At 46.8% G+C, this 26517-nt stretch overlaps 1 protein-coding gene across 2 annotated transcripts; it reads left to right on the forward strand.

Annotated features, from left to right (window-relative positions):
- Window positions 1-1367: 1367 nt before the first annotated feature.
- MFSD7 (major facilitator superfamily domain containing 7) lies at window positions 1368-25967 on the forward strand. 2 transcript variants are annotated; one of them, XM_014953817.1, is made up of 10 exons: window positions 1385-1795; window positions 10844-11002; window positions 11913-12132; window positions 16679-16755; window positions 16873-17010; window positions 17582-17698; window positions 19260-19412; window positions 21253-21410; window positions 22465-22577; window positions 24029-25967. In XM_014953817.1, the coding sequence occupies exons 1-10, from the start codon at window positions 1667-1669 to the stop codon at window positions 24181-24183; spliced, it is 1419 nt and encodes a 472-aa protein (XP_014809303.1). In that variant the 5' UTR covers window positions 1385-1666; the 3' UTR covers window positions 24184-25967. The 2 variants fall into 2 exon arrangements, with proteins under 2 accessions (XP_014809302.1, XP_014809303.1); XM_014953816.1 differs by having other exon boundaries at window positions 1368-1795; window positions 22465-24172.
- The last annotated feature ends 550 nt before the right edge of the window (window positions 25968-26517 follow it).

The raw sequence follows: 26517 nt of genomic DNA on the forward strand, positions 1-26517 counted from the left end.
CTGTTAAAAACTGCACTGAGAGCAATGGGTGGTGGGACTTTAAAAAATTGGGATACACATTTAGCAAAGGCTACCTGGCTAGTTAACACCAGGGGATCTAGCAACCGAGCTGGCCCTGCCCAGTCTAAACCCCCACGTACTGTGGAGGGAGACAGAGTCCCCGTAGTGCACATGAAGAATATGTTAGGGAAGACAGTCTGGGTCAGTCCTGCCTCAGGCAAAGGCAAACCTGTCCGTGGGATTGCCTTTGCTCAAGGACCCGGGTGCACTTGCTGGGTGATGCGGAAGGATGGGGAAGTTCAGTGAGTACCACACAGGAACCTGATTTTGGGCTAGAATAGCCAATGAATGAAACTGTATGATGTTAATTGCTAAATGATCATGCCACTGTACATCTCATTTTGGTGACTGCTATTGGTTGTACTATAGTAAAAAGCACCCGAACTAATGACAAATGGACTGATGAAAAACCGAGTAGTGAAGCAGGGACAGCAGGGACCAGAACTGACCTCAGCAGCTTCCGATTTTCCCCTCACGGCCTCGGTGGCGGTGTGGACTCTGTTCTGCGCGAGCGGCTGCATGTGGTCCTTTGTTGCTGTCTGAGGCCAAACCACGACACCAACCAACTTAAAGCCATGGGTCTTGTTTAGGAGTGGAGGAGGCTTTTGCTTTGCACTCTTGGCTTTTTTCATTGGTGAGTTTTTGAGGACGTAACAGCTAGTGTGGGTGTCTTTGCCCTGGGGGAAGATGCGGCTGCCTGCAGCACAATCAGTTATATAAAATCATAACCAACGTGTACGTCCTGTGACTGATAGACCCCTGTGGGTCGTAGCATCCTGTTTTTTATTCTCCTCTAGTCTTTTTTCTACTCCAGTAAGCAATCACTCTGGGACAAGGCTGCTGTCACAAGGCTTGTGATAGGACAAGGAGCAACGGGCACAAGCTGGAACATAAGAAGTTCCATTCAAATATAAGGAAGAACTTCTTTAGGGTGAGGATGACAGAGCCCTGGAACAGGCTGCCCAGGGAGGTGGTGGAGTCCCCTTTTCTGGAGATTTTCAAGATCCTCCTGGATGCAGTCCTGAGTAATGTGCTCTGGGCATTTCTGCTTTAGCAGGGGAGTTGGACCAGATGATCTCTAGGGGACCCTTCCAACTCTGACAATTCCGTGATGCCGTGATACACCGACCCCCCCGGCCACTGCAGCTGCCGCTCTGGTGCTGCCCCCAGCCAAGAGTTAACGCTGACTCTCACCATAACGCGGAGCTATTAGCGGGCATCAGTGACGTTCTTGCCATTGTTGTTTTACCGAGACATGGGCAAAGACAGGAGTTTCCTGCCCCGGGCTGCGTAGCAGTCCACTTTCCCAGCGCCTTAACAGTCCCGTTTCGAAGGCGGACTTTTCCCTTCCGCCCAGCCGCCGCACGGCACACCGCCGGCCCCGCAGCCAGCCCCGGGCCGGGCCCCGCATCCGCGGGGAGGAGCTGTCTCTCGGCTCGGCCGGGTTCCGCAGGGTGCGTCCGCACCGCTGCCCCCGGCTGGGGGCCGTGCTGCGCTGTACCGTACCCTACCGGGCGGCGGGCGGCGGCGTGGCCGGGGCCGCCCCGGGGAGGCCGGCCAGCGCGGCGAGGCGGGGCCGTGCCGTGCCGTGCCGAGCCGTACCGCGATGGAGGGTGCCGAGGGGGGGAGCCTGCTGGGGGAGCGTGGCCTGGGTCGGCTGGCCCGGTTCAAGACCTACCGGCGGCGGTGGTTCCTGCTGGCTGCCGTGTGCCTGCTGAACTGCTCCAACGCCATGGTGAGTGCTGAGCGGGAGCGACGCCGGCCCCACCGACACCCGCGCAGGACGGCGGGGACGCGCCTGCGGAAGGGTGCGGGCGGTGAAGGGGTAGCCGGCGGAAGTCCCCCGGGGGTGCCCGAGCAGCCGTGAGTGCGGGGGGCGGCGCGGAGCCGGCGGAGCACACAGCCCCTCTGTCCGGCCGGCCTGTGCCGCGGCTCTGGAGAGCTGGTGGCGCCGAGGGAGAAGGCGGTGACGGGGCTCGCTGAGGCCCACACCACCTCCTGTCTCTTCCTAGAAGCAGCCGTGCGATCTTCAGGGCTCTGCCCCAGTGCCCTGTCTCAGATCCACCCCCTCATCGTTGGTGCGCCGGGACTCGCTCGGTTGTACTCGCGCAGCGCAGAGAAGCCTCAGCCTCGCCGCGCCTTAGGGACTGAATAAGCGGCTATTTTTTCCGAACTTTGTTTTTGCTGTTTGTTACGAGTTTACGCAGCTCCCTTTCTGAGCGGTGGGCTCCGGAGCACAGAGGGGTGGTGACGGGTGAAGGGCAGGACGGGCGGGAGGGGGTGTGTGTCCTAGATCTAGCACAGAAGGAACTACCGCAGCTTCAAGCCAGACTGGGAAGGAGAAGATGTATTCGGAGCACAGCTGAAATTGCTGCTGAATCCACTTCTCAGGCTGTAGGAGGAATAGAAAGTATTAAGCATCTGTGAGTGTCACGTTTCAAGCCTAAGAATAGGAGAACAATGTTGAAACTCCTTGGGTGGAGGAGCAGGACTTAACTCTGCCTTATTGCTGGCCTATAACAGCAGATTTATCTGGCCAGGAAGAGGAGCAAGTAGGTTTTCTTTTGGGGTCTGTTGCACATAAGGAACAGTATAGGAGTGATTTTGCACTAAACATTCTGGTATGTGAACTTATTGCCTACAAGTACTTTATTCTGAAACACCTAAAAAAAAGGGATGCTAGATCACACACACCCCTCTCCCCCTTCCAGTAAATATTGAGATAAACACATAAAGTTTCTCCTTACCAAGTCCTAGTATTCAAGATGGAAGCCCACGTCTTTGCTCACCAAGTCATTGAGGATGTTGTTGATAATTATCAGACTAATATAGAATTATTCATGTGCTTGAGGATTACCATGCTGCGAATGCAAGCTGTCTGGCAGCCAAAATCAGGCACTGCAACCTGCAAACATTTAAATGCTGGGAAGGAAGAGCAGGTATTCTATGATGCAAGAGTGCTGGAGCAGAGAAATAAGAAAACAGTGAGAATTTGGCTGTATATGGGAAACAAAAAATGAATGTGCTTTCTCAAGGGAGAATCAGTGTAGCCTTCAAGTGTAAAAAAGTGTCCTGCTGAAAAGCCATGTGAAGCCTGGCTATTTTCTTGCAGTTAAATTGGCACAGCAGCAGAACATTATTTAGCAGGAAGAAAACCACCCAGCTGGAAGCGGATGGTGACAGCAGGGATGAAGGAAGCTGTAAAAAAACTTTCCAGGATGTCTTAGAATCATGGAATCATAGAATTGTGCAGGTTGGAAGGGACCTTTAAGATCATTTAGTCCAACCATCAACCTAACTCTGATAAAAAAAAAAGTAAAGAATCACTAAATTATGTCACTAAGCTCTAAACCAGTCTTGTCAGACTTTGACTTTGCTGAAAAGTTAAACTGGAGGCTTACTGAAAAAGGTCCTTCTAATGCATCTGCAAGTATAACTGTGTCCTCAGTCATGTTTCTGAAAACTTGATAGCCTTGAAAAATTGTACTCTTCTCTGTCTGCTTGGTCTCTTGCCAACTTCCTGACTTAAGACGGAACTTCACCACTTCAAAACTGGGTGCTCAATAAATATCCTAGGATGGAAATATTATTTCTAAGCCAAGGCAAAGGTCTGGAATGGCAAGCATGCTGACATATAAAATTGTAACCAAACATTTATTGATGCTAAAGTTTCTCCTAAGTGTTCCTGATAAAAATCACATTAAAATGGAGGGAGTAGTTGACAAGCTGTGAGATCAAAGTGGTTGGTTGCTGTTTAAAAGTTCGAGACAGAAAGATTAATTTACCAGTTCTGTGGTGTGAGAGTTAAGATGTGTCTTCAGTTCCTATATGGATGTTGCATGCAGTGCTTTGTTCTGTGTATTCCTATGTCAGGCTATCTGCAAAATGCATATGGTGAGGACACATGACTTTTGAATTGTCTGACTCGGGAAGAACAGATCACCTCATGTGCTTGACCCTTGGTCTCTTCCAGGATGACACCTTGTATTCCCCAGTGTTACCCATGCAGACATGCAGTTTTCTGTTAGTGACCTTCAGTGTCACTAAAAGTGGCAGACAGAAGACAGTTCTGAGAGGGAGAGAATGTCAGTGTCAAGAACAAAAGCAACTTAGCTGTAGGAAAACACATTTGGTCATGTAGCAAGGGCAGGCTGAGAAAGGGATATTTCTTATTTCTTAGTCTGTTTTAGGATTGTGATGAAGCAAAGCCAGGCCAGACAATGCAGTGATGGAAGGGACACCCTTGCCTACTTCCTCCAGCTACACTTCATCATGTGAAATCCCTTGTCTAACCAGAGCACAGGGGGATGAATAAAGGAGGCTTTTACACCAATGATAAATAGCACCTTACTTGCATCTCTATTACTGACCTGAGTTTAAAAGCCTGTCTGTTGTAGGAAGTGGCTACTACCTTGCCAGAGATTTGTTCTCATTTCCTAAATATAGCTATTCTGGAAATTCCTACCTGACAAAGTATTGTAAGAAACTCTTAAATTATTTTAAGGCCATAAGTAGGCTTCAGTATAATTCACTTGCTGCTTGAAGTCCTGGACGGAGAGGCTGTTCTGACAACATCTAAGCGTAGATGATTGATCTCCAGCTGTCTCTTGCAACACTCCTGGTGAAGGGTGATGTAACTATGCCTGCGGTTGCTCCCCAGATTTGTTTTGTCAAACTGATGCTGTTGTTTTGAGTGTGTGGGCTTTTTATTCTGAAGACTTAATGTTTAAGAGTATTCATGGTGTGCTGACAGCTGTCATAGCAGTAAACTGCTGAGGAAAACACCTCCTTCCTCATTGCCTCCTCCCTGTGAAGCTGGACAGGTGGGAACTTCGTTTTTTACAGGCAGAACTTTTTCTTGCCTTAGTGCTGAGGACAGAGAAATGCACACAGGAATGAAACTGAGAGTGTTCCCTGCCCTGTTCTGTGCTTGTCAGCATGAGCAAGCTGGGGAGGAGGAGGGGATCAGAGGGTTGGAGCTGGCTCACACTTGGCTGGGTGGTTCCTGACTCACCAGCCTGGAGGACTTCCACCACCACTTAGTGTACTTGGGAGGGAAAGGAGAGCTGCACAAGTGGAGACTGGCATGCTCCAGGGCAGGGCGCGCACGCTCCTCGCCCACGCCTGTCTGCTCCAGCAGTGCCCCTGTAGATACTCATGCACACACAACTGCTGCTGCCTGGCTGCTGTGTCCTGCTAGTCCTCCTAAAAGTGATGTCTAGGGGGGGATCTGACCTTCCTGAAGATCATGTCTCTGTCCTTATTTCCTAGGCTGCTGTGTTAGCATGGGTGCCTTCAAGTTGAGACCAGAGGCTGTTTGCTTCCAGGCTGTGTGGCCTTTTTGATCTTGAAGACGAGAAGTCTGGTGTAAGGGCTTCATAGCCCAGGGGAGCAGGAGTCAGCCTGCATGTCTCAGAAATACATCCTACATCACCTTCAAAGCAGTGTCCTGGTGCATGGAAGACGGCATGCTGGAACTGGGAGAGCTGCTGCAGGCAGTGCCTGCCTGGGGATTAGTGAGCTGTGCCTGTGTCTGTTACAAAGCAGAAGGTCCCATTTCATTTAAGTCATCCCCCTCAGCTCCTCCTTTTTAAGCTGCACATAAAAGGTATTACAGGGGCATTGCTACACTGTACACAGCTATACAGTATGCCAGACAGAAGAACGCTCCATATGGAAGCGTTTCCTAGCTGATACCACCACTGATGTGGCAAAATGGCTTAATTTCCACCCTGCCTGATTGCATGCACTTGCCATTCTGCAAATGATTTTGCCTTTCACTTTTCTAGTCTTGATTTATTGGTGAGGAGGGTAGACAATGGTTAACATCTTGCCTCTCATGTAAAACAGCATTTTTGGTACTGCTTCTGGCAGGGCTGTGGCCGGTTATACAAGTGATGCATAAATATATCATTACTGCTCTTTGAGCTGTGAAAATCCTGGAGCTGTGTTATTTACGCTACCTTCTGCAGCTGACACCTATTGCTTATCCAAGTGTAGAGTCTATATGCAGTCCTGCCTTCCGCCATCATCATGCTACCACTTGAGACAGAGAATTGGTGGCTCACAGCCCACCAGTAACCTCTTGCAGAAGTGGGAGGGAGGGCAAATGTTAGGCTCCCTTGGAATGGGTGGAGGCAAACCGGCTTCTGCAGGTGAAGTTGGTCCTGGAAACTCTCTGTGGGAGTGAAAACAGTAAAAGCAATAGGGCAGAACTGAACTTCAAGAAGATAGAGATAGAAGGGGAATGAGACCAGAAGGAAAACTAGAGAGTTGAGGCTGATTTTGTGAGGAAGAAGGCTGGATCCACATCTGAGAATCAGCTAATGGTTTACAAAGGTATCAGAAAGAGCAACAAAGCTTAGAAATGGGGGCAGGATAAGAACAGCAGTAACCTGTTCTTGGTTACAGGAGTGCCTGGGCAGGCCTGCAATTAATGGTGAAGGGTGCAGGCAGCCTTTGGGAGGTGCAGGACAAGAGAAAAGAAATGTCAGCTAGAAGAAGGTTAAAGCAAAGGGAGAGAGAATTGAAAGTGGAGCCCTGCAACATCAGCAGTAGTCAGATGATTTGAGTGCAGTTGCTTTCGCTGGTGGTCCCACATACTCCATTGTTAAAGGACATGGGGAGGGCACTCTCCAGTAATTGAGGATATAAATAGACGCTGGGTGGAAAACATTTTTGTCCCTTTTCTTTCAGTGATGGTGTATGGCTAACTAGTCAGCCAGCTGTGGGCTGAAAGCAGTGGGAGTTGCAGCTGTACTCCAGTACAAGCCAGAAAGGGCTCGTGGATCTTCAGGGGACCAGAAGTCCTCTTCATCAGTTGCTGTGCCCACTGTGTAGAGCACAAGTTTATAGCCAAGAGTGTGTGCTGAGATGCACTTCCTGCCCAGACTAACATGCACAGGAGCTTTTGCTGTCTCAAAACTCAGAAATCACAGTGAGGTGAACATGCTTCTGAGGCTTAAGATCAGGAGAGAAGAGTGTAGGAACTACAGTTCTGGAGAAGAAATGGTGTATATTATTACAGTGGCTACTCCAGTATCCTGTTAGATGCAAGGGAGGGAAAAGTCCATCCCAAATGCTGAAGGATCAAATACATGTGTACAACATGAGTGATCATGGCTAATGATACTGGATTACACTACAGCAGGAACTGTCATTTGAGAACAAATAATGCAAAATCTTTGAAAAAATGCTGGGAAGTGAGTTTCCCAAGTGTTAGGAGGTTGGGCTCAAACCCATTGTGGTTGTTTTGTGTTCAAAGGTAAGAGTTCCTATGCTTCAGTGGTTCTGCTTGGGCTTCTGTGTAAATGAGTTGACCTAACTATGCCATGGCCCAGAGAGTGGAGTCCTGACCTCCAAATTCATCCACTCCAGGTTGTTAAGCAGCCCAGCTGTGCTCTGCTGTGGGGACTGCACAAGGTAGTTTTTGAGTAGTCCAGGTGTAGAACTCTGACCTGGATGTGTTTGAAGCCTCAGAGACAAGACATTCCTGATCTGTGGCGTGGCAAACTGGGAATTTTGTCAAAGTTTGCTAAAAGGTTTTGGTTGATTGTAGCCCTGGCAGGACTCAGAATGGAAATAACCCAAGGTGGGTGAGTAGAAATTGCTTGTCACCATTGCAAGTCAGGAAGAGACATTAACAAAGGGTTGGACTCTCTCAATTCTGCTGTTGTGACATCCATTGAACTGCCTTCAGAGAAGCACATGTGAACATGGATGTAGCAGTGCGTAACACAGACTCCCCTTGATGCCTTCTGCACCTCACACTCTAGGTCTGTGTGGCTGTACAGGCAATGGATCTGAGTGCAGTTTGGCCAGACCACTAGGACGTATTTCCACAAAGTGAGGCTTAGGTAGGGACTGAACAAGTGTTTAGGCAACCCTGCAGGGACATAGGTGTCTGTCTGTTTCTCCATCCTTTATCTGTCCCAGGAACAACCAGCTTTTAGGGGCTGGCAACCTATAACCCCATGAGTTCTCTCCTCCTGCGTCTGCCACCATGATCTGCAGTGGACAGGTTTGACACTGTTTTTGGTGTGCCAAAGCTGAGATAAAACAATGGCCCTTTGGGATTGGAGGAGAGAGGAACATCTCTCAGTCTTTGTTATGCATCTTTAGAGGTTACATGGCTTAGACCTCACCATGAAAGAACTGCATCATGCTTACCCTCGTCTGCCTGAAGGGATATGTATCACGGCAGCCACTGCTTAAGTACCAGCCTTGACAGTGCAGAGTTTCAGAAACAACATGTAGGATAGGGGCTCTACCTCCAAGCAGAAGAGCTTGCTAACTGCTGTGGATGAAGTCATCATAGCTGGGAAAACCAAAACTCACTTGCTTAGCATGACAATTTCCTTGTGTTAGCAAAACCCCACAGTGCCATCTATTTGTTGCAGGGAGATTTGGTGGCCACTTTGACCACAGCTACACCTCGAGCTCTATTGCCCAGTTCTTAATTTCTTTGTTAGAGCAACACGTGATAAACAACCCCTGCCTGAATGGAGGCAGAAACACTTTTTTTTTCTCCAGACCCATAAAGAAACCCACTTCTATTTCTAAGAATAATCTCAGGCTTGGACAGGCTGCAATTTCCATGCTCTCACACACATATGCTAGGATTGGAGCACTTGCTCCAATCAAGCACAGGGCAGCCCAAATGTTTGGTTTTCAGCAAGGAATGATTTTACTAGATCTAATGGAAAGATGCCTGAGTGCTTGATCCCAGTTTGCCTAGATGTATACTGTCACTGAACACAAAATGCTGTTCTCTGGCTTGTGGCATCATTCTCCTAAATGAAGTCATCCGTCGGTGAGCATCTTGTGCGGAGGAAGCTGGCTTGCAAATGTATGAGCTCTTTAATTACACTGTTTCCTGGTACAGTGTTTCATCACCAGCACTCCTGTCTGGAAAGCAGTGGGGAACTGAGATTTGCTGTTGCTGGAAATACACAGATAGATTTTGTTTAGCTGCAGTTTAGCACCTGGTAATCAAACAAATGCTCATGCCTTAGTAATGCTTGTATCATTTAAACAGTACATTAGCATTATTCATTTAAATTCCCATCCCAGAATGATGGAGATCAGTTTTGGAAAACCAAAGGTGAGTGAACTTTGTTCCTGAGACAAGACAGTAACATCAAGGAATTTTTTTAAAGCTCACTTTATTAGAAGTCTAATGCCAGTCTTCCAGTCACCTGGAATAGCCTCCTTGTTGTCTAACAAGAGTACAGTTTCCTTTGTGCACCTAATTGTATTAGCTGAGTAAACACCAAATCCACCCCCTGCCAGACCTTTGGCTGATCCCACATGGGTGTGTCTGAGCCCAGCATGGCCATGTGAGCTTCGTGTTGAATGCAGGCAGTTTGGTATGTCAGCTCCTTTCAAAGAAGAGGAAAGAGCTGATGCTAGGAATCATTGCTAGGACACTGACAATACATTCAAAACATTACTGCCATTTACCCATTGCACCCCTGCTAGCAGAAAAGCTTAGCTAAACAATGATTTGCATGTGGCTGTACTGACACAGTGCCATTTAGAAAGAAGAAAAGCCCGTCTCTCCTTCTGCTTCCATTTAATGTGGTAGTTTTTATGGTCCCTAGCATGTAAGAAGTAAATAGGAACACTGGAAATACCAAGTAGCAGAGTGTAGGGACACGCCTTCCCCTGAGGTTACCCAAGCCCTTCTTCAGTTACATATTAACGCCACAGCTGGTGCTGTCTGCAGGATGCAGACAGAAGGAGGGCACCCGGAAAGAGACAATGACTAGAGTTCTTTTGTAGGAATCTATAGCTGAAGCTATAGCTGAAGTTTTTGTTCACATTTCTGCAAACCTTAGCATCTTGACTATCCAACAGCTGCAAGATCATCTTCTAACAGCATGGTAGCTTACATCCGCATTATTGAAATCTGTTTTTAGGTTAGGTTAGTTTTTTTGAAAGGCAACAGAGAGGGCATCTTCACAAAGAAACCACAAAAACATCCTTAAATTTGGGGTAGTACCCTCATTTCTTTCTTGTGGGCATGATCTCAGGACCTAATTTGAGGATGAAAGCAGGCCTTGTCCTTCACAGAAGAAACCAGAAGCAAACAGCAACCTTATGAAAACAGTGCCTACAACAAGGTTTAGCAAAATATTTTCAGATACAGCAAAAGATGGATAGTTATTAAAGTATCTCTTGTGTTTCCCTGTTTATGTATTCTGATATACCAAATAGTGTAAATTTTTAGGCCCTTCCCTAACCATTGACTGTTTGTCTAGGACAGCATGGAATAACATCTCTCTTGGCTGACACATAGCAAAGTTATTCTTACGAGGCCACATCCAGGAGTTACCAATGCAGCCATAAACACCAGGCTGAGTTTAAGAGGCTCTTATTTGCAGAGAGGCAAAGGCAATCTCTGTTTTGTTTAGAAAGATTGCTTGTGGTTTACATCAGGTAAGTAAGTGCACCAGGGACCAACATAGTCAACCTGGGGCAGAAAAAGGTACTGACTTTTGCCAGCTCCCAGCAGCAGGACTCTGGGTTTGGGGATGAGGTAGTGAAGTGGATGGAGTGCTCTGGGACAAGATAATGATGAAATTGGTGGTAAAATATTTTGCCCTAGAATGACTAATTGCAGACACTGGGAGTTTGAATTTTTATTACCAAGCTTAAAATCCAAATTTCAAGAAGAGAGTAAGATAGGTAGCCCCTTCACAGCGCAGTTAGACAGTTTGAGGGGATTCTGAATTCCTGTTCTGGTGTTCATGCTTACTCATCTTTACTCTCTTCTCTGCAGCTGTGGCTGACATTTGCTCCTGTGGCTGATAAGACAGCTGCGTACTTCCACATTTCTCTGGGGATGGTCAACTGGCTCTCAATAGTGTACCTCCTCATCTCGATCCCGTTTGGTCTGGTGGCAACATGGGTTCTCGACAGCGTGGGACTCAGATGTGCTGTGAGTTTAACTGTTCTGTTTCTCTGAGTGCATTTCACCTAGAGATAGCAGTAGCTGCACAAAGCACTAACGTGCATACTATGAATGGGAGTCTTGCCAAATGCTGCAGAGGATGAGTATGTTAAAAGCTCTGTCCTAGTTCAGTAACTGTGGTCACATCACTTCTGAGGTGAGCAGCAGTGGGAAAAGTTGAAATAATGTTTTATCCCTACTTGGCTTTTCCTGCTTCAGTTTTTGTTGTCTTAGCCAACTGTCAGGGACAGATGCTGTGAGCTGACTCTGTGAAGAGCTTGCTGTAATTGGGTAGATTTGCTAAGGAAAAGTGTTAGCACAGCTATTTTATTTGCTGGCCCAGTTTAAGAAGCAGCAGGGCAGGGTGCAAGCAAGGGACCCTTGTGAGCTCAGAGCTTGGTCTATGCTAAGCCAGCTTGGGATCGCTACACAGTCTTCCCAGAAGCAAGACCATTGCGGAATGTGGCACTGAAACTCTAGCATGTTAGTGGTATAGAAGAGCATTTGCAGGATCCCTATGCTGGATGCCATGATTTTTGCATTGTTACTGCAAAATATGGGTGATGGTGCAAACTTGTAAACAGAGTGCAATTAGTGAACTTTGGATTTCTAATCAATTCCATGACAGTGTCTGCTGTCCTGCATAAGCTATATTGTGGTGTAGTTCTCATGTAGGGCCAGGACAGCCGCCTTGCTCCTTAAGGAGCAGTGTTGGATCAGGAGCATCTTGCAGTGGCCCAAAGGGGTGGGGCAGTTTGCAGGCAATTTTCCACACAGTGATTACTAACACTTGGTGTCTCCTTAGTACATCTGAGACCTTGCTTATGCTACTGTGTTGCATTAAGTTCTGCCGTTCAGGCTTCATCACACAACCCCTGGCTGTTTCTGCTTGCTGCAGGTGATCCTGAGTGCATGGCTGAACATGATGGGTAGCATCATCCGGATGTTCAGCGTCCTGAAGTTCCTGAGCTTGGGTACCCAGAGTTACTGGTACCTGTTTATTGGACAATGCCTCTGTGCACTGGCCCAGCCCCTTATCATCTTTTCACCAACAAAACTGGCAGCACTATGGTTCCCAGACCACCAGAGAGCAACAGCAAATATGATCGCATCAATGTGTAAGTGATAGCTGCAAAGTAATATTGCTGGCTCCCAGAACTTGCTAGCATTTGTTTGCCTTTCAGAGGCAGCAGGCAGAGAAAACCCTTTATACAACAGCCATTTGGCTCTGGAAATACACCTCTGCTCAAGAGTGTCATAACTATGTGCAATAAACCAATGTCTTCAAGGCCCTGCAAAACAGAAGGCATTTCCATGCGGGGGAGCAAGAGGTGAGCCTTAGCCACATTCGTGTGCAAGTTCAAAGTAAGCCACACAGGCTCCCAGCCTTCCTCCTCTGCCAGGACAAGGTGATCATCTTTATCTAAATATCATAAGGGTTCGGAACAGCCCTCAGTGTTACTATATTTAAAGTCTGTTGTGGCCTTAATTCTGCTGCTTGTCAGAAAGGTGTCCAAATTGCATGAGATGCCAGTGGTCACAGTTGCCAAATTCTATAACCAGATGGAGGTGAGGCTGCTGCAGCAGTTTTGTCTACCAGTTCATCCAGTAGGAAGGCTGAGCATGTATTCCCAGTTGGTATGTATGTACACACAAATATAATATACTCAGCTGGCCACACAAACATGTTGGAATGCTAAATCCAGCAGGACTACCCCCACAGAAACCACATCTGCCTTGCAAAGTGCCTGGAAGCTGGGAAACTGGAGAAGAGGCACCAGATACATTTGCTCTAACCTCACTCCTCTCTTGGCTCCTTTGGGCCAGGTTAGAGACAGGTGTGTGCACTTAACACACCTGTTTCCTCCCTCCATGTAGCATTTTCCCATCAGCCAGAAGAAATATCTTTCTCCTTTCTCCAAGGACTTGAGAGGTGCCCCAGGCTGACTTACTGGCTCCAGCTGGGAAATCTCACAGTACCTATGTATTTATGGGAGAGCCCTGCCTGTCCTTCCCTCAAAACAACCAATAGCCACCTTTCCCACCCCACTGCCTTGGAGTGGTAGGGAAGGGCTAGGCATAGGGAAAAGGGCAGTATAGGAGCACCTCTATACAGCTTTCCCAATGCTGGTGCAAACTCAGAGCACGGGCACTGTTGCTTAGCAAAAATGGATTTATGGTGTCAGAGCAAATAAATTATTTTTCCACTGCCTTCCCTAGAATAGGGTGGACTTGATGACTCACCTTGTTTCCCAGGGCTGAGATAGACCTTCACTGTCCCTGGTGGAGAAGAAGCTCTTTGTTGTCAGTGTGGTGCAATACAATTACTACCAGGGGCCACTGGGCACTCAGTCCTTCACTGCCTGCAGACAATTGCTCTTTTTAAGTGAGAACAGCCAAAGAGCATTTCTTTCACATAGTGTCCTTTCACATATGTTCATATTTGGTCTACTATGGGAAAGAATAAAACTCTTCAGTTCCATTGTTCCGCTTCAGCAAGGAACAATGGAAACCCAAGACCTGAAGCTGTTCAATCTGTGGCACGTTGAGATATCAGTGTGAGGACTGAATGGCCTGTGATTATCTGCTGCAACACCCGCATGTTGCTGTGTAGAGGACTTCCATTAATATTGTCTGGTTACAGTCATTACTGTCTGCTGTGCAAAATCAGGTTTTCATTTGAAGAAAGTTTAAATATTGCCTAGAAGATGCCACAGCCCCAGTCATTTACGCCAGTGGTTAATCACTGTACTAGCAAATGTCTACATGTTACTTCTTGTCTCAATGCTCTTTGTCCCCGAGCTATTCAGTCTTGTTGCACCTGTTTGTCAGGTAGTTACAGACAGAGTCACCTCTTCTCTCCTTTGTCTAGAAAGACTGAATGACTCCAACCCAGCCACTTTACATGCACATTTCCCTTTGCCTCTTCCCACGTCTCCATATCTGCATGTTGCTCACATGAGCTTTTTCTCTCAGCTTGCTCCAGTTTGTCAGTTCCCATTTCCTGCTGTTATTGCCAGAGCAGCACTCAGCTTTGCAGTACTGTTGGTATCAAGGTTGTACACAGAAACTAGCACTACAGCCTCTTGTCAGTAGCCTCACAGCTCCTGTTAGTGCCCCTGGATAGGCTTCCCTGTGCTTGTGTGCAAACAAAAAACAGACTGCTGAGCAGCTGAAATCACTATGACTCAGCTGTGCTCTTGAGTATTTGTTGTATCTCGGTCCTCTCCATCACTTTTAGAGACTTACTCACAGAGAGGCAGTGCAGGGCCAAGAACTGATCCCCTGTGAAGACCATGAGAAATTGTCCTGTATCAGAAGAAGAAAGACATGTGTGAGTCAATTGAAGTGGCCTCTGTTTGATCCATGGAATTCTTCATTTACTGTGGTCTGTCAGCATGTCATTTTCTGCACCCTGCAGAGTTTTAGTGCATCAGCATCCCTGTCCACAAAAAACACGGCAGTATCACAGAGTACTGCAAGCTAATCCATCAAGACCCCTGTACCTTAATGTGCAGTTGATTAACTCCAGTGATCCCTCCATTCTTAGTCTAGGCTTATATAGTTCCGCTTCCCAGGAAGAGAAGGCAGCTGAAACCCTGTAATTACTCAGATAGTCTCACTTAGTCTTTTCACATTTAGCCCAATGCTCACATTCCCACCCCTCATCCATACCTTCTGAAACTGCTTCAGCATGCCAATAGTTCATGGAAACAACTGACAGTAGCTTTCAGGCAGTCCCTTACAATGCGCAGATGCATTATATACCCCAACAGAGAAACGTTAATCCATCTCCTTGGAAGCTGTTGTTTAATTGTGTCCATGTACAGATAACATTTCACCAGGATCTTAAACTAGTACTTTTCCAAGTTCAGGTTCCTCTGAATGGCAGCATAGCCATCTCTTCTACCAGCCGCTCCTCCCTGTGTCACATCATCTACAAACTGTCAGTGGATGCACTCTGCCCTATCTTCCAGGGTTTCTGTTAAGGATAAACTGTATTTGCCCCAGTATCAACCCCTGAGGGGCACCTCTAGTGACTGGCCTCCAGCTGGACTTCATGACAGTGATGATAATCTTCTGTGTCAGCTGTTAGGTTGACTTTAAATTCATCTCACTGTACACTTTTCTAGCCAGTACTTTGTCAGCTTGTCTATGAGGATGTTATGGGGGATGGTGTCAACAGCCTTAGTAAAGTTGAGATAAAAAACATCCACTTCTCTCCCCTCATCCATCCATCCAGCCATCTCACTGTACAAAGCAATTAAGTTGGTTAAGCGTTGTTCCTTTGTTGACTGCTCCTGCTAACCTTGTTGTCCTTCATGTGCCTGGAAACGGTGTCCAAGATTAGTTGTTCCATCCCTTTGAACATCCCTTCCTTTGAACCCTTCCCAGGGTTCAAAGTGAGACTGAAAGGCCTGGAGTTTCCTGAATTCTCTTGCCCTTCTTGAAGATGGAGTGACATTCTCTGACATTCAGTCCTCAGAAGCCTCTTGGAATTGCCATGGTCTTTTAAAAATAGCCAAGAATGGCCTTGCAATGAAAACAGCCTGCTTCCTCAGCACTCATTGGTGTGTTTCTGACCTATTTCATGTTCCCTAACCTAATCGTCCTTCTCTGAAGGTAAATATTCCTTGCTTCAGACTTTATCCCTGGTCTCAGGGCTGAAGTCTGGTCTTACCAGTAGAGGGAGGTGACAAAGGCATTGAATACCTTCGCCTTTTCCATATCCTCTGCTATCAAGCCTCCTGCCCCATCCAGCAGCAGACCCACATTTTCCCTAACCATAACAATGAGACCCATAACAATGCAACCCTCCACTCCAGTACAGACAAGTGTCCAAGATTCTCTTCTGCCATGTGATTGTAGCAGAGATCAACTTGTATGCCAGCCTGGCTTTACTGAGGAAATGTATTGGCTTGAAAGGTGCCAGGAGTGACCTAGTGCCACTTTAGAGAGCTGTCATAGGGCTTTCCTGCTTTTCATTCCCTTTTGGCAAAGAAGTCCAATGGCATCCTGGTGACCACTGGGAAGAGTACTGCTAGTAGCTTGAGGGAAGTCCCCTATCCACATCTGAAAGAGCTGTGTCCAGTTCTAGGCTCTTCAGTACAAAAAGGACATGGACATATTAGTGCAAGTCCAGTGAAGAGCCACTAAGAAAATTAAGGGAATCAAGCATCTGTCATGCCAGCTGATGCTGAGAGAGCTGGGACTATTCACCCTCAAGAAGGCTCAGTGGGACTTTATCCATGTGTATACATGCCTAATGGCATAGGGAGAGTAAAGAAGGGAAAGCGCCTCTATTTGTTACTGCTGCTATGTAACATCAAGACAGATGACATGGATTCATTTTGTCGCTTCAGCATAGTATTTACTGAGGCAGCCTTGTGAGTATGAGGACACTGTGATTCATTGACGAAAACCAGTTTACAGGAGTTAAGAGTTGTAGGGAAACGGGTTTATAGAATATAATTAATGGGGTGAAAAAACAGATGTGGCAAGAGTAAGAGCACACAGTCAACTTCTCCAAAGATTCCCCTCCTGGTTTCTCCCTATATATGCCTTGTTCTGTCTTTACTCATTGCTTGGCTGCACACAGCATCTCTGGACAAATGATTCTGACTGCTTGCATGAGTAAAGTGTCTCTGTTTTATTTCCTTCCAGCCAATCCCTTGGGTATTCTTATAGCAAACGTGCTGTCACCTGCACTAGTTCCCGAAGGAAAGCACATCCCACTGATGGTAAATGAAAACTGCTTTAATCAGCCAGCTGGGCTGACTGAGGTCCAGCTAATTTATTTATTTGAAGGCAGTGAAGCTGAAAAGACTGGTAATGTGTCTTTACTTTGTGTTGTGTAGCTGGGTGTTTATGCTGTCCCAGCAGTAATAGCCTGTGCTCTGGCAACTGTGGGGATTCATGAGAAGGTACCTCCAACACCTCCTTCGGCCAGTGCCACTAACTCCACCTCCAAGCCGTTCCTCACAGGGCTCAAAATGGTAAGTGCTATAGCATAGAGAGACCAGTGCTGAGTGAGGGATGCAGCCTTGCCAGGCATGGGGATGTGCTGGGGAATCTGCTGACAAAGCAGACTCTGAACTTGACTCCACCAAACCCGACATGGAAAGCCCCCTGAAGGAGACCAGGACCCCTTCCTTCTTCAGGGAGTGGAATTTGCTTATAGCAAAGCTGCAACAGCTGGTATCTGGCAGTTCAGCTGTGGGATGACTGCCATTCAGCTAGCTCAAACAGGCATATCTGGGCTAATCCAAGAGAACCACATAACCTGAGCCTTCTGAGTAGATGGGGTAACAGGTAGGAGAGCACAAGGAAAAGTGAAGGAATTTGGGCACTGAAGAGATCCTTCCTCCCCACATGGTCCCCATTTTAATTTGTCTTCTGGATGAACCAACAGGAAAGAGCCAAACTCCTCTAATGATCATGGGGTTGGTTGCACTGTCAACATTTCCAACTGAGGGGTCAGCGCCACTGACCCTCAAGTCTACTGTCACAGTCAGGCCTCTTTCCTGCACACCACTTGTTTAAATGATAATTAATTTCTTTCTCTAGCTCCTGAGAAATAAGCCGTACATCATCCTGGCAGTGTGCTTTGGAGGAGGAATTGGGATGTTCACCTGCTTTTCAGCTCTGCTAGAACAGATCCTTTGTGAAAAGGGGTATTCAAATGTGAGTCTTCTTCCTTTCCTCCCCATTGTCCACATCATCCCTAATACAATCAGAATTATTTTCCCTGATAAGGGACTCAGAGCAAAATGAAGACAGTTGAATAAGCTGCACTGTCTCATCTTACTTGCTCACATTATCTAATATAGATTAAGTAATACATTAATCCAGAGCACAGTCAGTCTCTCAGTATAAGGGATGATCTGCATTTTCATTACTGCCCACGGACAGGCTCCCATTTGCAAATGAAAAACCTTTAGCACTCAAACACTTCTTAGGAAAAAAGAGTATTGTGTTTTTTCTAAGCCACTCCAGAGCACAGATGCCTATTCAGCCTTCTGACACCTTCCCCAGAGTAGGATGGGGCTTAGGCAGGCCCTGGAGTGAAGCTGAAGGCAGGGTGATGCAAGCACCTTTTTCCTCTTTATACAGTTTTACGTGAAGCCAGGGCAGCGGAGGAAGTCACTGGCCAGGTGCTGCTTTTACAGCTGAGCACCGTGTGTGCACAGCTGGCTCCTGCTGCTCTCTCCCTGTGATAGCAAGGGGCTGCCCCAGTTCCTGCATTTACCCTCAGGCAGGCAGCATTTCAGTCCTCCCTGTGGAGGTCCTCTTAAAACACCTCTCCTGCTGTCATGTATGCACGCCTACATGTCTGGTCTCTGTCCACTCCCTCTCAACTCCCATGACTGGTACCTGACTCAGTGCTCCATAGCCAGGTCACATTTGCACACTCCATTGGCTTTTAACTGGAAACCTTTTAAACATCAAAGACTTGTTTTATGTGCATCGTGGTGCTTTTTTCTGTGTGTTACTGGCTTGTCCTGTCCCTTTTAGCCCACAGAAGCTATTCCAGATATCCTTCCCTTCCAGTCTGCCCCTTAGGTTCCCAAAAGTGTTTACCCAAGTTTGTTAAAACTTCCCTGCTTTCAGTATTGATGTCTGCATTTGAATTCTTGTGGAGTTGAAGGAGTGGGACAAGCAAAGTTAGCCACTGCAGGCAGCCGAGCATGTACCCTAGTCTAACTACTGCTCACTGCCTCTCTAATTAGAACTCCTTGCTACAGCCAGGTGATGCTGTGTCTCATCTAACACACCTTGGGGCTGCCAGCCTTGTGGAAGGCATTCTGCCAGTGCAGTCCCTGGTAAGAAAAGCTCTAGCACCACGATTATAAACAAGCAGATCGCAAGGTGGTTGGACCCGTTACCACTGGTGTGGACAAGACACCCGATTGCCCCTAGAGGAGCCAAGAATAGTCTCGTGCCCAGGGTGGAGCATTTAACACCAGGGAACTGCTGCTGCTCTGCACCCACCCTCCCTTGCCAGGTGTGCGGACAATTGTGAGTGAGACCCACTGAGACCTTGGGAGTGCTGTGACCCTGCTGTCTCCACACACTTCTAACAGCAACTGGGTCCCATTATTTGCTACTCAGAGCCCTGTGAAGGTCTCAGCTATTGCAACAGGCAGGGAAGTGACCCATTAGCAGCAGGCACATGGATTGGTGACATTAAAACCTATTTTCTAACTGCTCTAGTTGCTCAGTTACTTCTTCTTCTGCTTCCCAGAAATTTGCTGGCCTGAATGGTGCACTGTTCACGGTGTGTGGTTTGTTGGGTGCTTTCCTGCTAGGCCTGTATGTTGACCGGACAAGGAATTTCATAGAGTCCACCAAGATTTGTTTCTGCCTGAGTGCCCTTGCCAGCATCATGTTCGCAGTGGTGAGTTCTCCCTTGCATTGCATAATACCTGTGGGCTTTGTTGTGTTGCCACCCGATAAATTATCAACTCAAACCAAGGTCATTTGATGTCATAGTATTTATTTTTAAGTAGTATAGCATTTATTTTTAAGCCACGTGTTATGCTTTGGGATTATCTCTCTGGGCTAGGAATGTTTTAAAGAAAAACCCTTTACTGAGGATTTCACAGTCACTGTGGAGCCTGAGACAGACTGATTCAGGGTAGAAATAAATTGGCATAATTTTATTTCTTTACTTTAGATCACCGTGTTTACCGGCCCTGGGGCCATTCTCTCCAAAAAGAAATGGAATTGCTAAATATCCACCTTACAAAAATGAACAAGGATCCCTAGCTTTCCCAACACCTGCCCAGCAACTCCTGGTGGCTGCCCAGAGTGTAAGATTAGCAGAAAGGACCAAGTTGTGTGCCTAGTTCAGCAGCAGTTCCCCAGGGAGGACAAGACAAGGGGGATGGAGCAAAGGCGAATGCTTGAATCCAGCCAGGAGAGGAATGTAGAATGTGGAGACTTTACACCCATGAGGCTGGAGTGCAAGTACTGCACTCAAGCATAGTCACTGCCAATGGGAGCCATCACTCAGCAGGAACCTGGGTGTGAGGCACAGGACTCCTAGCACTGCAGAGGACCTAGACTGGTGCAGGTCTCTGCTTTCCCAACAGGCTTGTGTTGTGCAATTTTCCTGTGTATTGAAAAATCCAGACTTTCAATGCAGCATGACCTCACCTCCCCCTGGGCCAAGATCCCACTGCTGTTAGCTCCACTTTGGAGAGAAAGACAAATGCAGTGCCGAAAGCAAGGTGCCTAAAGGTGTATAACAAGCTGCCTGAAGCAAACTTTGCATTCCCCTCTTTAGTACTCTGCACTTTGCTGGGAGGATGGTCTAAATACAAGTCAGCATGCCTGGGCCCACATAAAGCACAGAGTAGGCAGAAGCAACAAGCAAACCTTTTCCTCCTCCCCTTCCCTTTGTCCCCTTTATCCCATATAGATGAACTGCTAGTTCAAAGTAGTAAAACGAAAAACACCCATTCAAATCTGCTTGATGCTTTCAACTCAGATTCCAGACAGAGTTTTCCTTAACTTTACCAGTTTAGCTGGGCCGGGCTTGCTGCAGCCGTGCCAGGACAGACACCTTGTGTTCCTCTGTGGAATTTATTACATGGTCAAGGAAGGAGACAGCACTGTGGCTGCAGGATTTGTGCACTTGACTTTTTTAGTGTTGGCTGGGTAAGCGCGTGGTCTTTTCTCCAGAGTTAAGAACAAGGCTGTTCTAGGCACTAAACTAATCTCCAGGGTTTGTGACTGTTTCAGGTGGGTTTTTGTTTGTTTTGTGAGTGGGTTTTTTTTGCGTTAAAACCCCAATGTTATAAGCATGAGTCCAACAAAATGAGGAATACTTTTCCTTATCAATGAGCTGCAGCAACCCAGGGAATTCTCATATGTAACCCAACCAACCTAACACTTCTGAAATGTTAGCTTGCATTAGGAGGAAGGTGTGTGTTTCACTTTGTGCTGAAGATACACTGAGCACACTCCTGGTAAGTGACTGACCAGGAAGTCAAGTCCCAGTAATACAACCACACCAATACTTTTCAGGTGATTCTGCTGATCCTCTCTCTCCTTGCTTAAATTAAACAGATAAATATCCATTGTGTAGCCATTTGTTGACTCTAGAAGGTTGGAGATAAAAGACGGATGGTGTTGATAAGAACAGTGAGCCCTTGGGACTTCCTGCAAGTTACAGGTTCAGAGATTCTCTGCACAGCAGTGCTGACACTGAGACTTTGTTTTTCTGCCTGCAGACTTCTCGGTTCAGACATCAGGATGTCATGCTGGCCATCACCAGCTCACTCTTTGGTTTCTTCGGTTTTGCCATCTACCCCACTGCCATGGAACTGGCTGTGGAGTGCTCCTACCCTGTGGGAGAGGGCACATCTACAGGTCTGATTTTTGTTGCAAGGTAAGCAGGCAGGTTAAATCCAATTCACAGCTGAACTTGGTCTCAAACATGCACATACACAGAGGTGCAGAGAAGAGCCTGGACATCAGGGCTAGCCATCCTGCTGAACTTCTCTCTGGTGTCCCTGCAGATGACCATAACAAGGGGGAAGCTGGATGGCTGAGCCATAGAGCTGAAGAGCTAAAGATTTTAAAGCAAGGAGGAGTATGTGGAATTGGTGCAAGAAAAGCAAGAAGGAAGATGGAGGTCTCCCTTGCTTGGCAGAAAGCACAATTTAACCATGCTCAGCATCCCCTACCCTTGAAGCAACTGGGGGCTGTGCGCTTGAGAGGGACAGCCATTCCCACAGCAGTACAGGGTCAGGTCTCAGTGTTCTGCTGAGGGAGATGGGGCCCAACACTCACAGGGCAGCAGGTCACAATGGATGGGGAAGTAACAGTCCTTCCTGTGATCAATTTACATGCCAAGGGCTGGCACTGGACTGCAGCAGGAATGACCTGTTGGAGCCCTAAGCAGTGATATATGTGGTCAGGTGCCATGTGTATGTGTCAGGTGGAGCTGGAGCAGCAAGAAACATCAGACAAAGAGAGATATTAGACACCATGTTTGAAGGCTGTTGTCTCCCACTGGTTGTGGACTTTGTTGCTGCTGTTAGCCAGCTATGAATGAGGAGGAGGTTGAAGTCATAGCTTGACTTTTTCCCTTCCTCAACCCTGCAGTAAGAGGCATTTCCAAGTCTCTGCCCAGTGACTAAGCCTCAGCTCCTTGACAGCAGTTGTTCAAACCTGCTCACCTCCACAGAGAGTATATAGTGGTCCTGCCATGCTGGCCCAGTATCTGGGGATGTGCTGAAAAAAGGCTGACCTGCACACCCTGTGGGTCAGTGCCAGTTAACCAAGTGCCCTGCCAGAGGAAGCTGGCAGTAGCTTTCTCTGCTAGAAGGACCCCTCTCCAGAAAGGGTCCTTGCTTTCTTCCCACTGGGGAAGCTGGGCTTGCCTGCAGCACTGATGAATCAGGCAGGTGCCATGACTGGATGTTGGCTTCTCCCCACAGCCAGATTGAAGGTGTGATTTTAATGATTCTGCTACAAGCCCTTACCACGCGCATTTCTGAGGATCCAGCTTCCACCTGCGCCCTTGATCAGGGTGGAACCCTGGACTGGACAAGTAAGTATGTCCTTGGGAAATTACGCTGGATACTCAGTTGCACCTCACATACCCCCTACTCTCCTCCAGGTCTTACTGTGAGGGAGCCTGCAAGATTGATGCAGCAGGCTGTTGTAGCATATCTTTTAGATACTTTTCCCAACCTGATGGTGCAGTCCTTGCTGCTCCTGATAAACCAAGCCTGCAAGATTAAAATATTAAGACCTCTAAGGTGCCATGAATGCTGCTGCTGGCCCTGGGTTCGTATTTCTCTTATGGCCACCCGGCAGAAACGTGAGCTTCACCAAGCTAGAAAGCAGCTGTTCAGAGGGGAAGACGCTGTCCATGCAGCGCAGCCTGTGCTGCTTTGCAGACTAGAAGCACATTGACTGAAAGCTACTTCTCTTGCTTCTGCACACACAGCTGCCTGGGTTTGTAACATGCCAGTGCAGCTTTGTTCTGCCTTATTCCACACTTCCCTTCCTCTCCTAGCTGGTCAGTAGAAGAGTCAGCAACTGAGATGAACAGGAGCACAATTGTGTTTTCAGTGCAGGCTAGACCCCAGTCTTGATCTCTCAGCTGGTTCAAATTTATGTAATACTGACACCAAGTCCTGTAGAGTTACCGTAACACAAAGGCTGGTAAACAAGTTTTAAATATATCCTGCTTGGCTGAGCAGAAACTCCTCAGAACAAACGCCATTAGCTGGCAGGGAACAAAGCTTCACAGTAACTCCCCAAAAAGTAATTTGACTGCTTCATGTCTGAAAGCCTGTAACTCTCCATCTTATCAGATCAGAGCTGGATCTAATAATTAGGTACCCATTCCTAATAATTTTGTGGTCTGATACATGCAGGGATATCTGTGGAGAAAGGCATGGAGGTGTTTATTTGAGACACTGCTGGAATAAGAATATAACTACTTCCAAGCCTTTTTGCGCATAACCTTTTAGATATACTTTTTTTTTTTCTTCAGAAAAAGTTTTTTCAACACAAATTTTTATTTGATTAAAGTTTATCCTTAGTAAACCTTTCCTGCACTTTGCTCTGGGATGATATAACAAGAATCACTACCCATATGGACCTGTTATCTTATGAAGCTCACGTGTCTTGATTCAGTCTTTCTTGTAACTTTCTTCAGTACTCCACAACACACAAACCTGTACACATACACAGAAACACACACAGCCACAAATACTGTGTGCACTGGTGTAAGACCTGTAACCTGTGGGCTCATGCAGAATAGGAGTCCTGGAAACCTTCCACATTTTGCCCAAATAATCTTCCTATGCCAGTGTTATGTGAGACAACATTTGGCTGTTAGCACACTGGCATTGCCCTCTGTGAGTTGCACACTGTGCTCAGGGGTAGCCTTTGGGAGGAGATCACACAGTTTCTGGGGAGTTGACCTCTAGACTTCTGCACCGGTGGGGAGTTGTGAATTCACCATCTAAAAATCTATCTTCCTTGCAGCTCCAGTACTGGTGCTGGCTGGCCTCTGCAGTGCTATGTCTTGTTTTTATGTCATCTTCTTCCATACTGACTACAAGCGGCTCCATGCTGAGACAAACAACAGTGATTTTGTCAAGGCAGAAGATACAGCAACAGCAGATGTTCCTGAAGCATAACCAGGTCTTCTGGGGAATGCCAAGGGCCCAGTATGCAAAGGACTCAGGCCTGTGCATGACTGCAAATGCTCAGCTGGCACACTGTGATATTCAGATCCTGTTGCACAACAAGCAAGGGCTAGAGCAGAGTCGTTGGAGCACCTTCACTGTGCTTCCCTCAATCTTGTATTTATTTGTGACTGCGGGCTGTAAGAAAGACTGCGCTGCCAGAAATGTCAAAGTGGGACTGGATGACGGGACAACAGGGATTTTTAGCTGACTTGATTCAAGCTAAAGAAATGTTGCAGAGCATCATCTTTCAGCCATTTTTTTTTTTTATTTTTATATACTTGGATCAGGGGTGAAGCTTTCAGGGTGTGGAAATCATGCCTATGACAAACCTAGTGGAAAACTGTTTTAAGGACTGTGGTTCTAGAATAGCATAACAACTCTTCCACTCTAATGTTGGAGCTAATTGTGCCTCTTAGCTAGAGGGCAGTAGGAGGTAGAGCATCCTTCCATTGCAGCAGGGTAGTGTAGGTATGTGATCTGTAATACAAGTCTGTTACAATGAGTCACTTTGTCGTCTCCTACAAATAGGAAAAGAAAAGCCCTGCCTGCAGTGCCGCCTGTGAAAGAAAATCTCTGTAAGCAGCAGAATACAGCAGGATTCCTCACTCTTCTGGTCCCATGACAGATGCTGGGACATTCAGGATAAGCTTGTTTTACTTGGTCTTATGTTGTTGCTCTACCTCTCCTGCAACAGCAGTGATTTAAGTTTTCCACAAGAAGATGAAGCTGCTGGTTTAAGATTGGGTAGTGTATCCTCCCCAGGCCAAGTCATGCTCTCCTATAGAGGAACACTGAGGGGGCAGCTCACTTTTTAGGGAATGACACAGCAGTGCCTGGTGTGGTGGAAGCTGGTGGGAGAACTGGCAAAGGTGACCACTTAGAGAGTGCAGGGAGCTGTCCTATGTTTCTGCAGATGACAGGGGCTTTTTTGGGGAAGGCCAAGTAAGAAACAACATCAACAAGCACCTTCCAATTCCCTCTGCAACTGGCAGCTGTTCTTCTGTGTTAGAAGAGATAGGCAGAAGATCCTATTTGGAGCTCAGTTACCTTAACAATTGCAATGTGTACAACTGAGTTTTTCATTTTACAGTACTTCCGCAGCAGTCCAGTGTCCTGCTTTGGTGTTCAGATCTAGATGTACAACCTGAGAACTTTTAACCCTATAACATTTCAGCGGTAAAAAAAAATGAGACAGGTGGGACTCAGTGATGCTTCATATGATGCAATTTGCAAGGGTATCTGAGTACTTGCTGATTAAGGGAACCTGATGGAAAGTGGATCTGTGACTGGCTTTGTCCAGTCCAGCTAGAGGATGATCCTAAAGCAAAGGATGCACTTTCCCTGAGGAACAGTATACAGAAGAGTATTCTTGGTGCCTGAATTCTCTTCCCCACTAGCCCCTTGTAAAACACCTAGCTGCAACCTTCTAGTAAGCCTGCTAGTTCCCACAGCTCCAGCCCTGCTCTCACCAGTAAGCACTGATGTTTGTCAAAAGGAGCAGGAAGGAAGTCTAAAACTGCAGTGAAACAAGCTCAATTTGGACCTGTCAGAGGAAGGAGATCAGCAAAACCATCTGGTCAGTTCTGCAGCCCTTGACACGGAACAGATTAACACCAAATTTACCTGCCACTCATGAGTCCTACTGTACTGGGAAGCAAGAAGCACTTGGTACTTTATAATTTTATATATTTACAAATGCTTGTGTTTTTTTAATAAAGGGTGGTTTAAGAAAAGATTAATTGTTTCTCACTATATTCAACTTCAAAAAGTATTTTATAGATGCAAGGGTGCATCAGGTCTCTATTTGCCAGATGTGCATTAGGTTGTGCTCAAAATGATGATGTGAAGTGGTATCTCAGATCCTTAGAATGACAGTGTGAAATTAGCTGTAGATTAAACAGCTTTAGGTTAAAAAGTGAAGAAATACTGCTAGGAAATATCTCCAAAATCTGCCATTGTCCTGACCAGAGTCTGCCTTGCACCAGACAGCTCTTATCTTCATCCAAGCATATAAAAAAGATTTGAAAGGGGAAATTTTTTTCTATACTAAGGCATCAGACATATAGGTGTGTGAGACTAATTCAGAATTCCTAATGACTGCTGGACCATACAGCTTGTCATACCCTGGCAGCATGCCATAGAGGCATTATGGCATTGCTAACAGTGAGGCCAGGTAGCCCACACAAATACCTGCCTTGCACCATCAGCTGTTTCTGCTGGCTTGGCCAATTTCACATTTTTCTTTAGAACAAAAGAGGCTCGGATTTCTGTGCCAGTCTTAAT

This window comes from Calidris pugnax, unplaced genomic scaffold (assembly GCF_001431845.1).
Source record: "Calidris pugnax isolate Ruff unplaced genomic scaffold, ASM143184v1 scaffold250, whole genome shotgun sequence".
Lineage (NCBI taxonomy): Eukaryota > Metazoa > Chordata > Aves > Charadriiformes > Scolopacidae > Calidris > Calidris pugnax.

What these genes read in the sequence shown, in the direction of transcription:
- MFSD7 (XM_014953816.1), top strand. Translation starts at nt 1,667, where the DNA reads ATGGAGGGTGCCGAGGGGGGGAGCCTGCTGGGGGAGCGTGGCCTGGGT. An exon ending in GAAAGCACATCCCACTGATG is followed by an intron (nt 16,756 to 16,872) that starts GTAAATGAAAAC and finishes TGTGTTGTGTAG; the next exon opens with CTGGGTGTTTATGCTGTCCC. An exon ending in CCAGCATCATGTTCGCAGTG is followed by an intron (nt 19,413 to 21,252) that starts GTGAGTTCTCCC and finishes TTCTGCCTGCAG; the next exon opens with ACTTCTCGGTTCAGACATCA.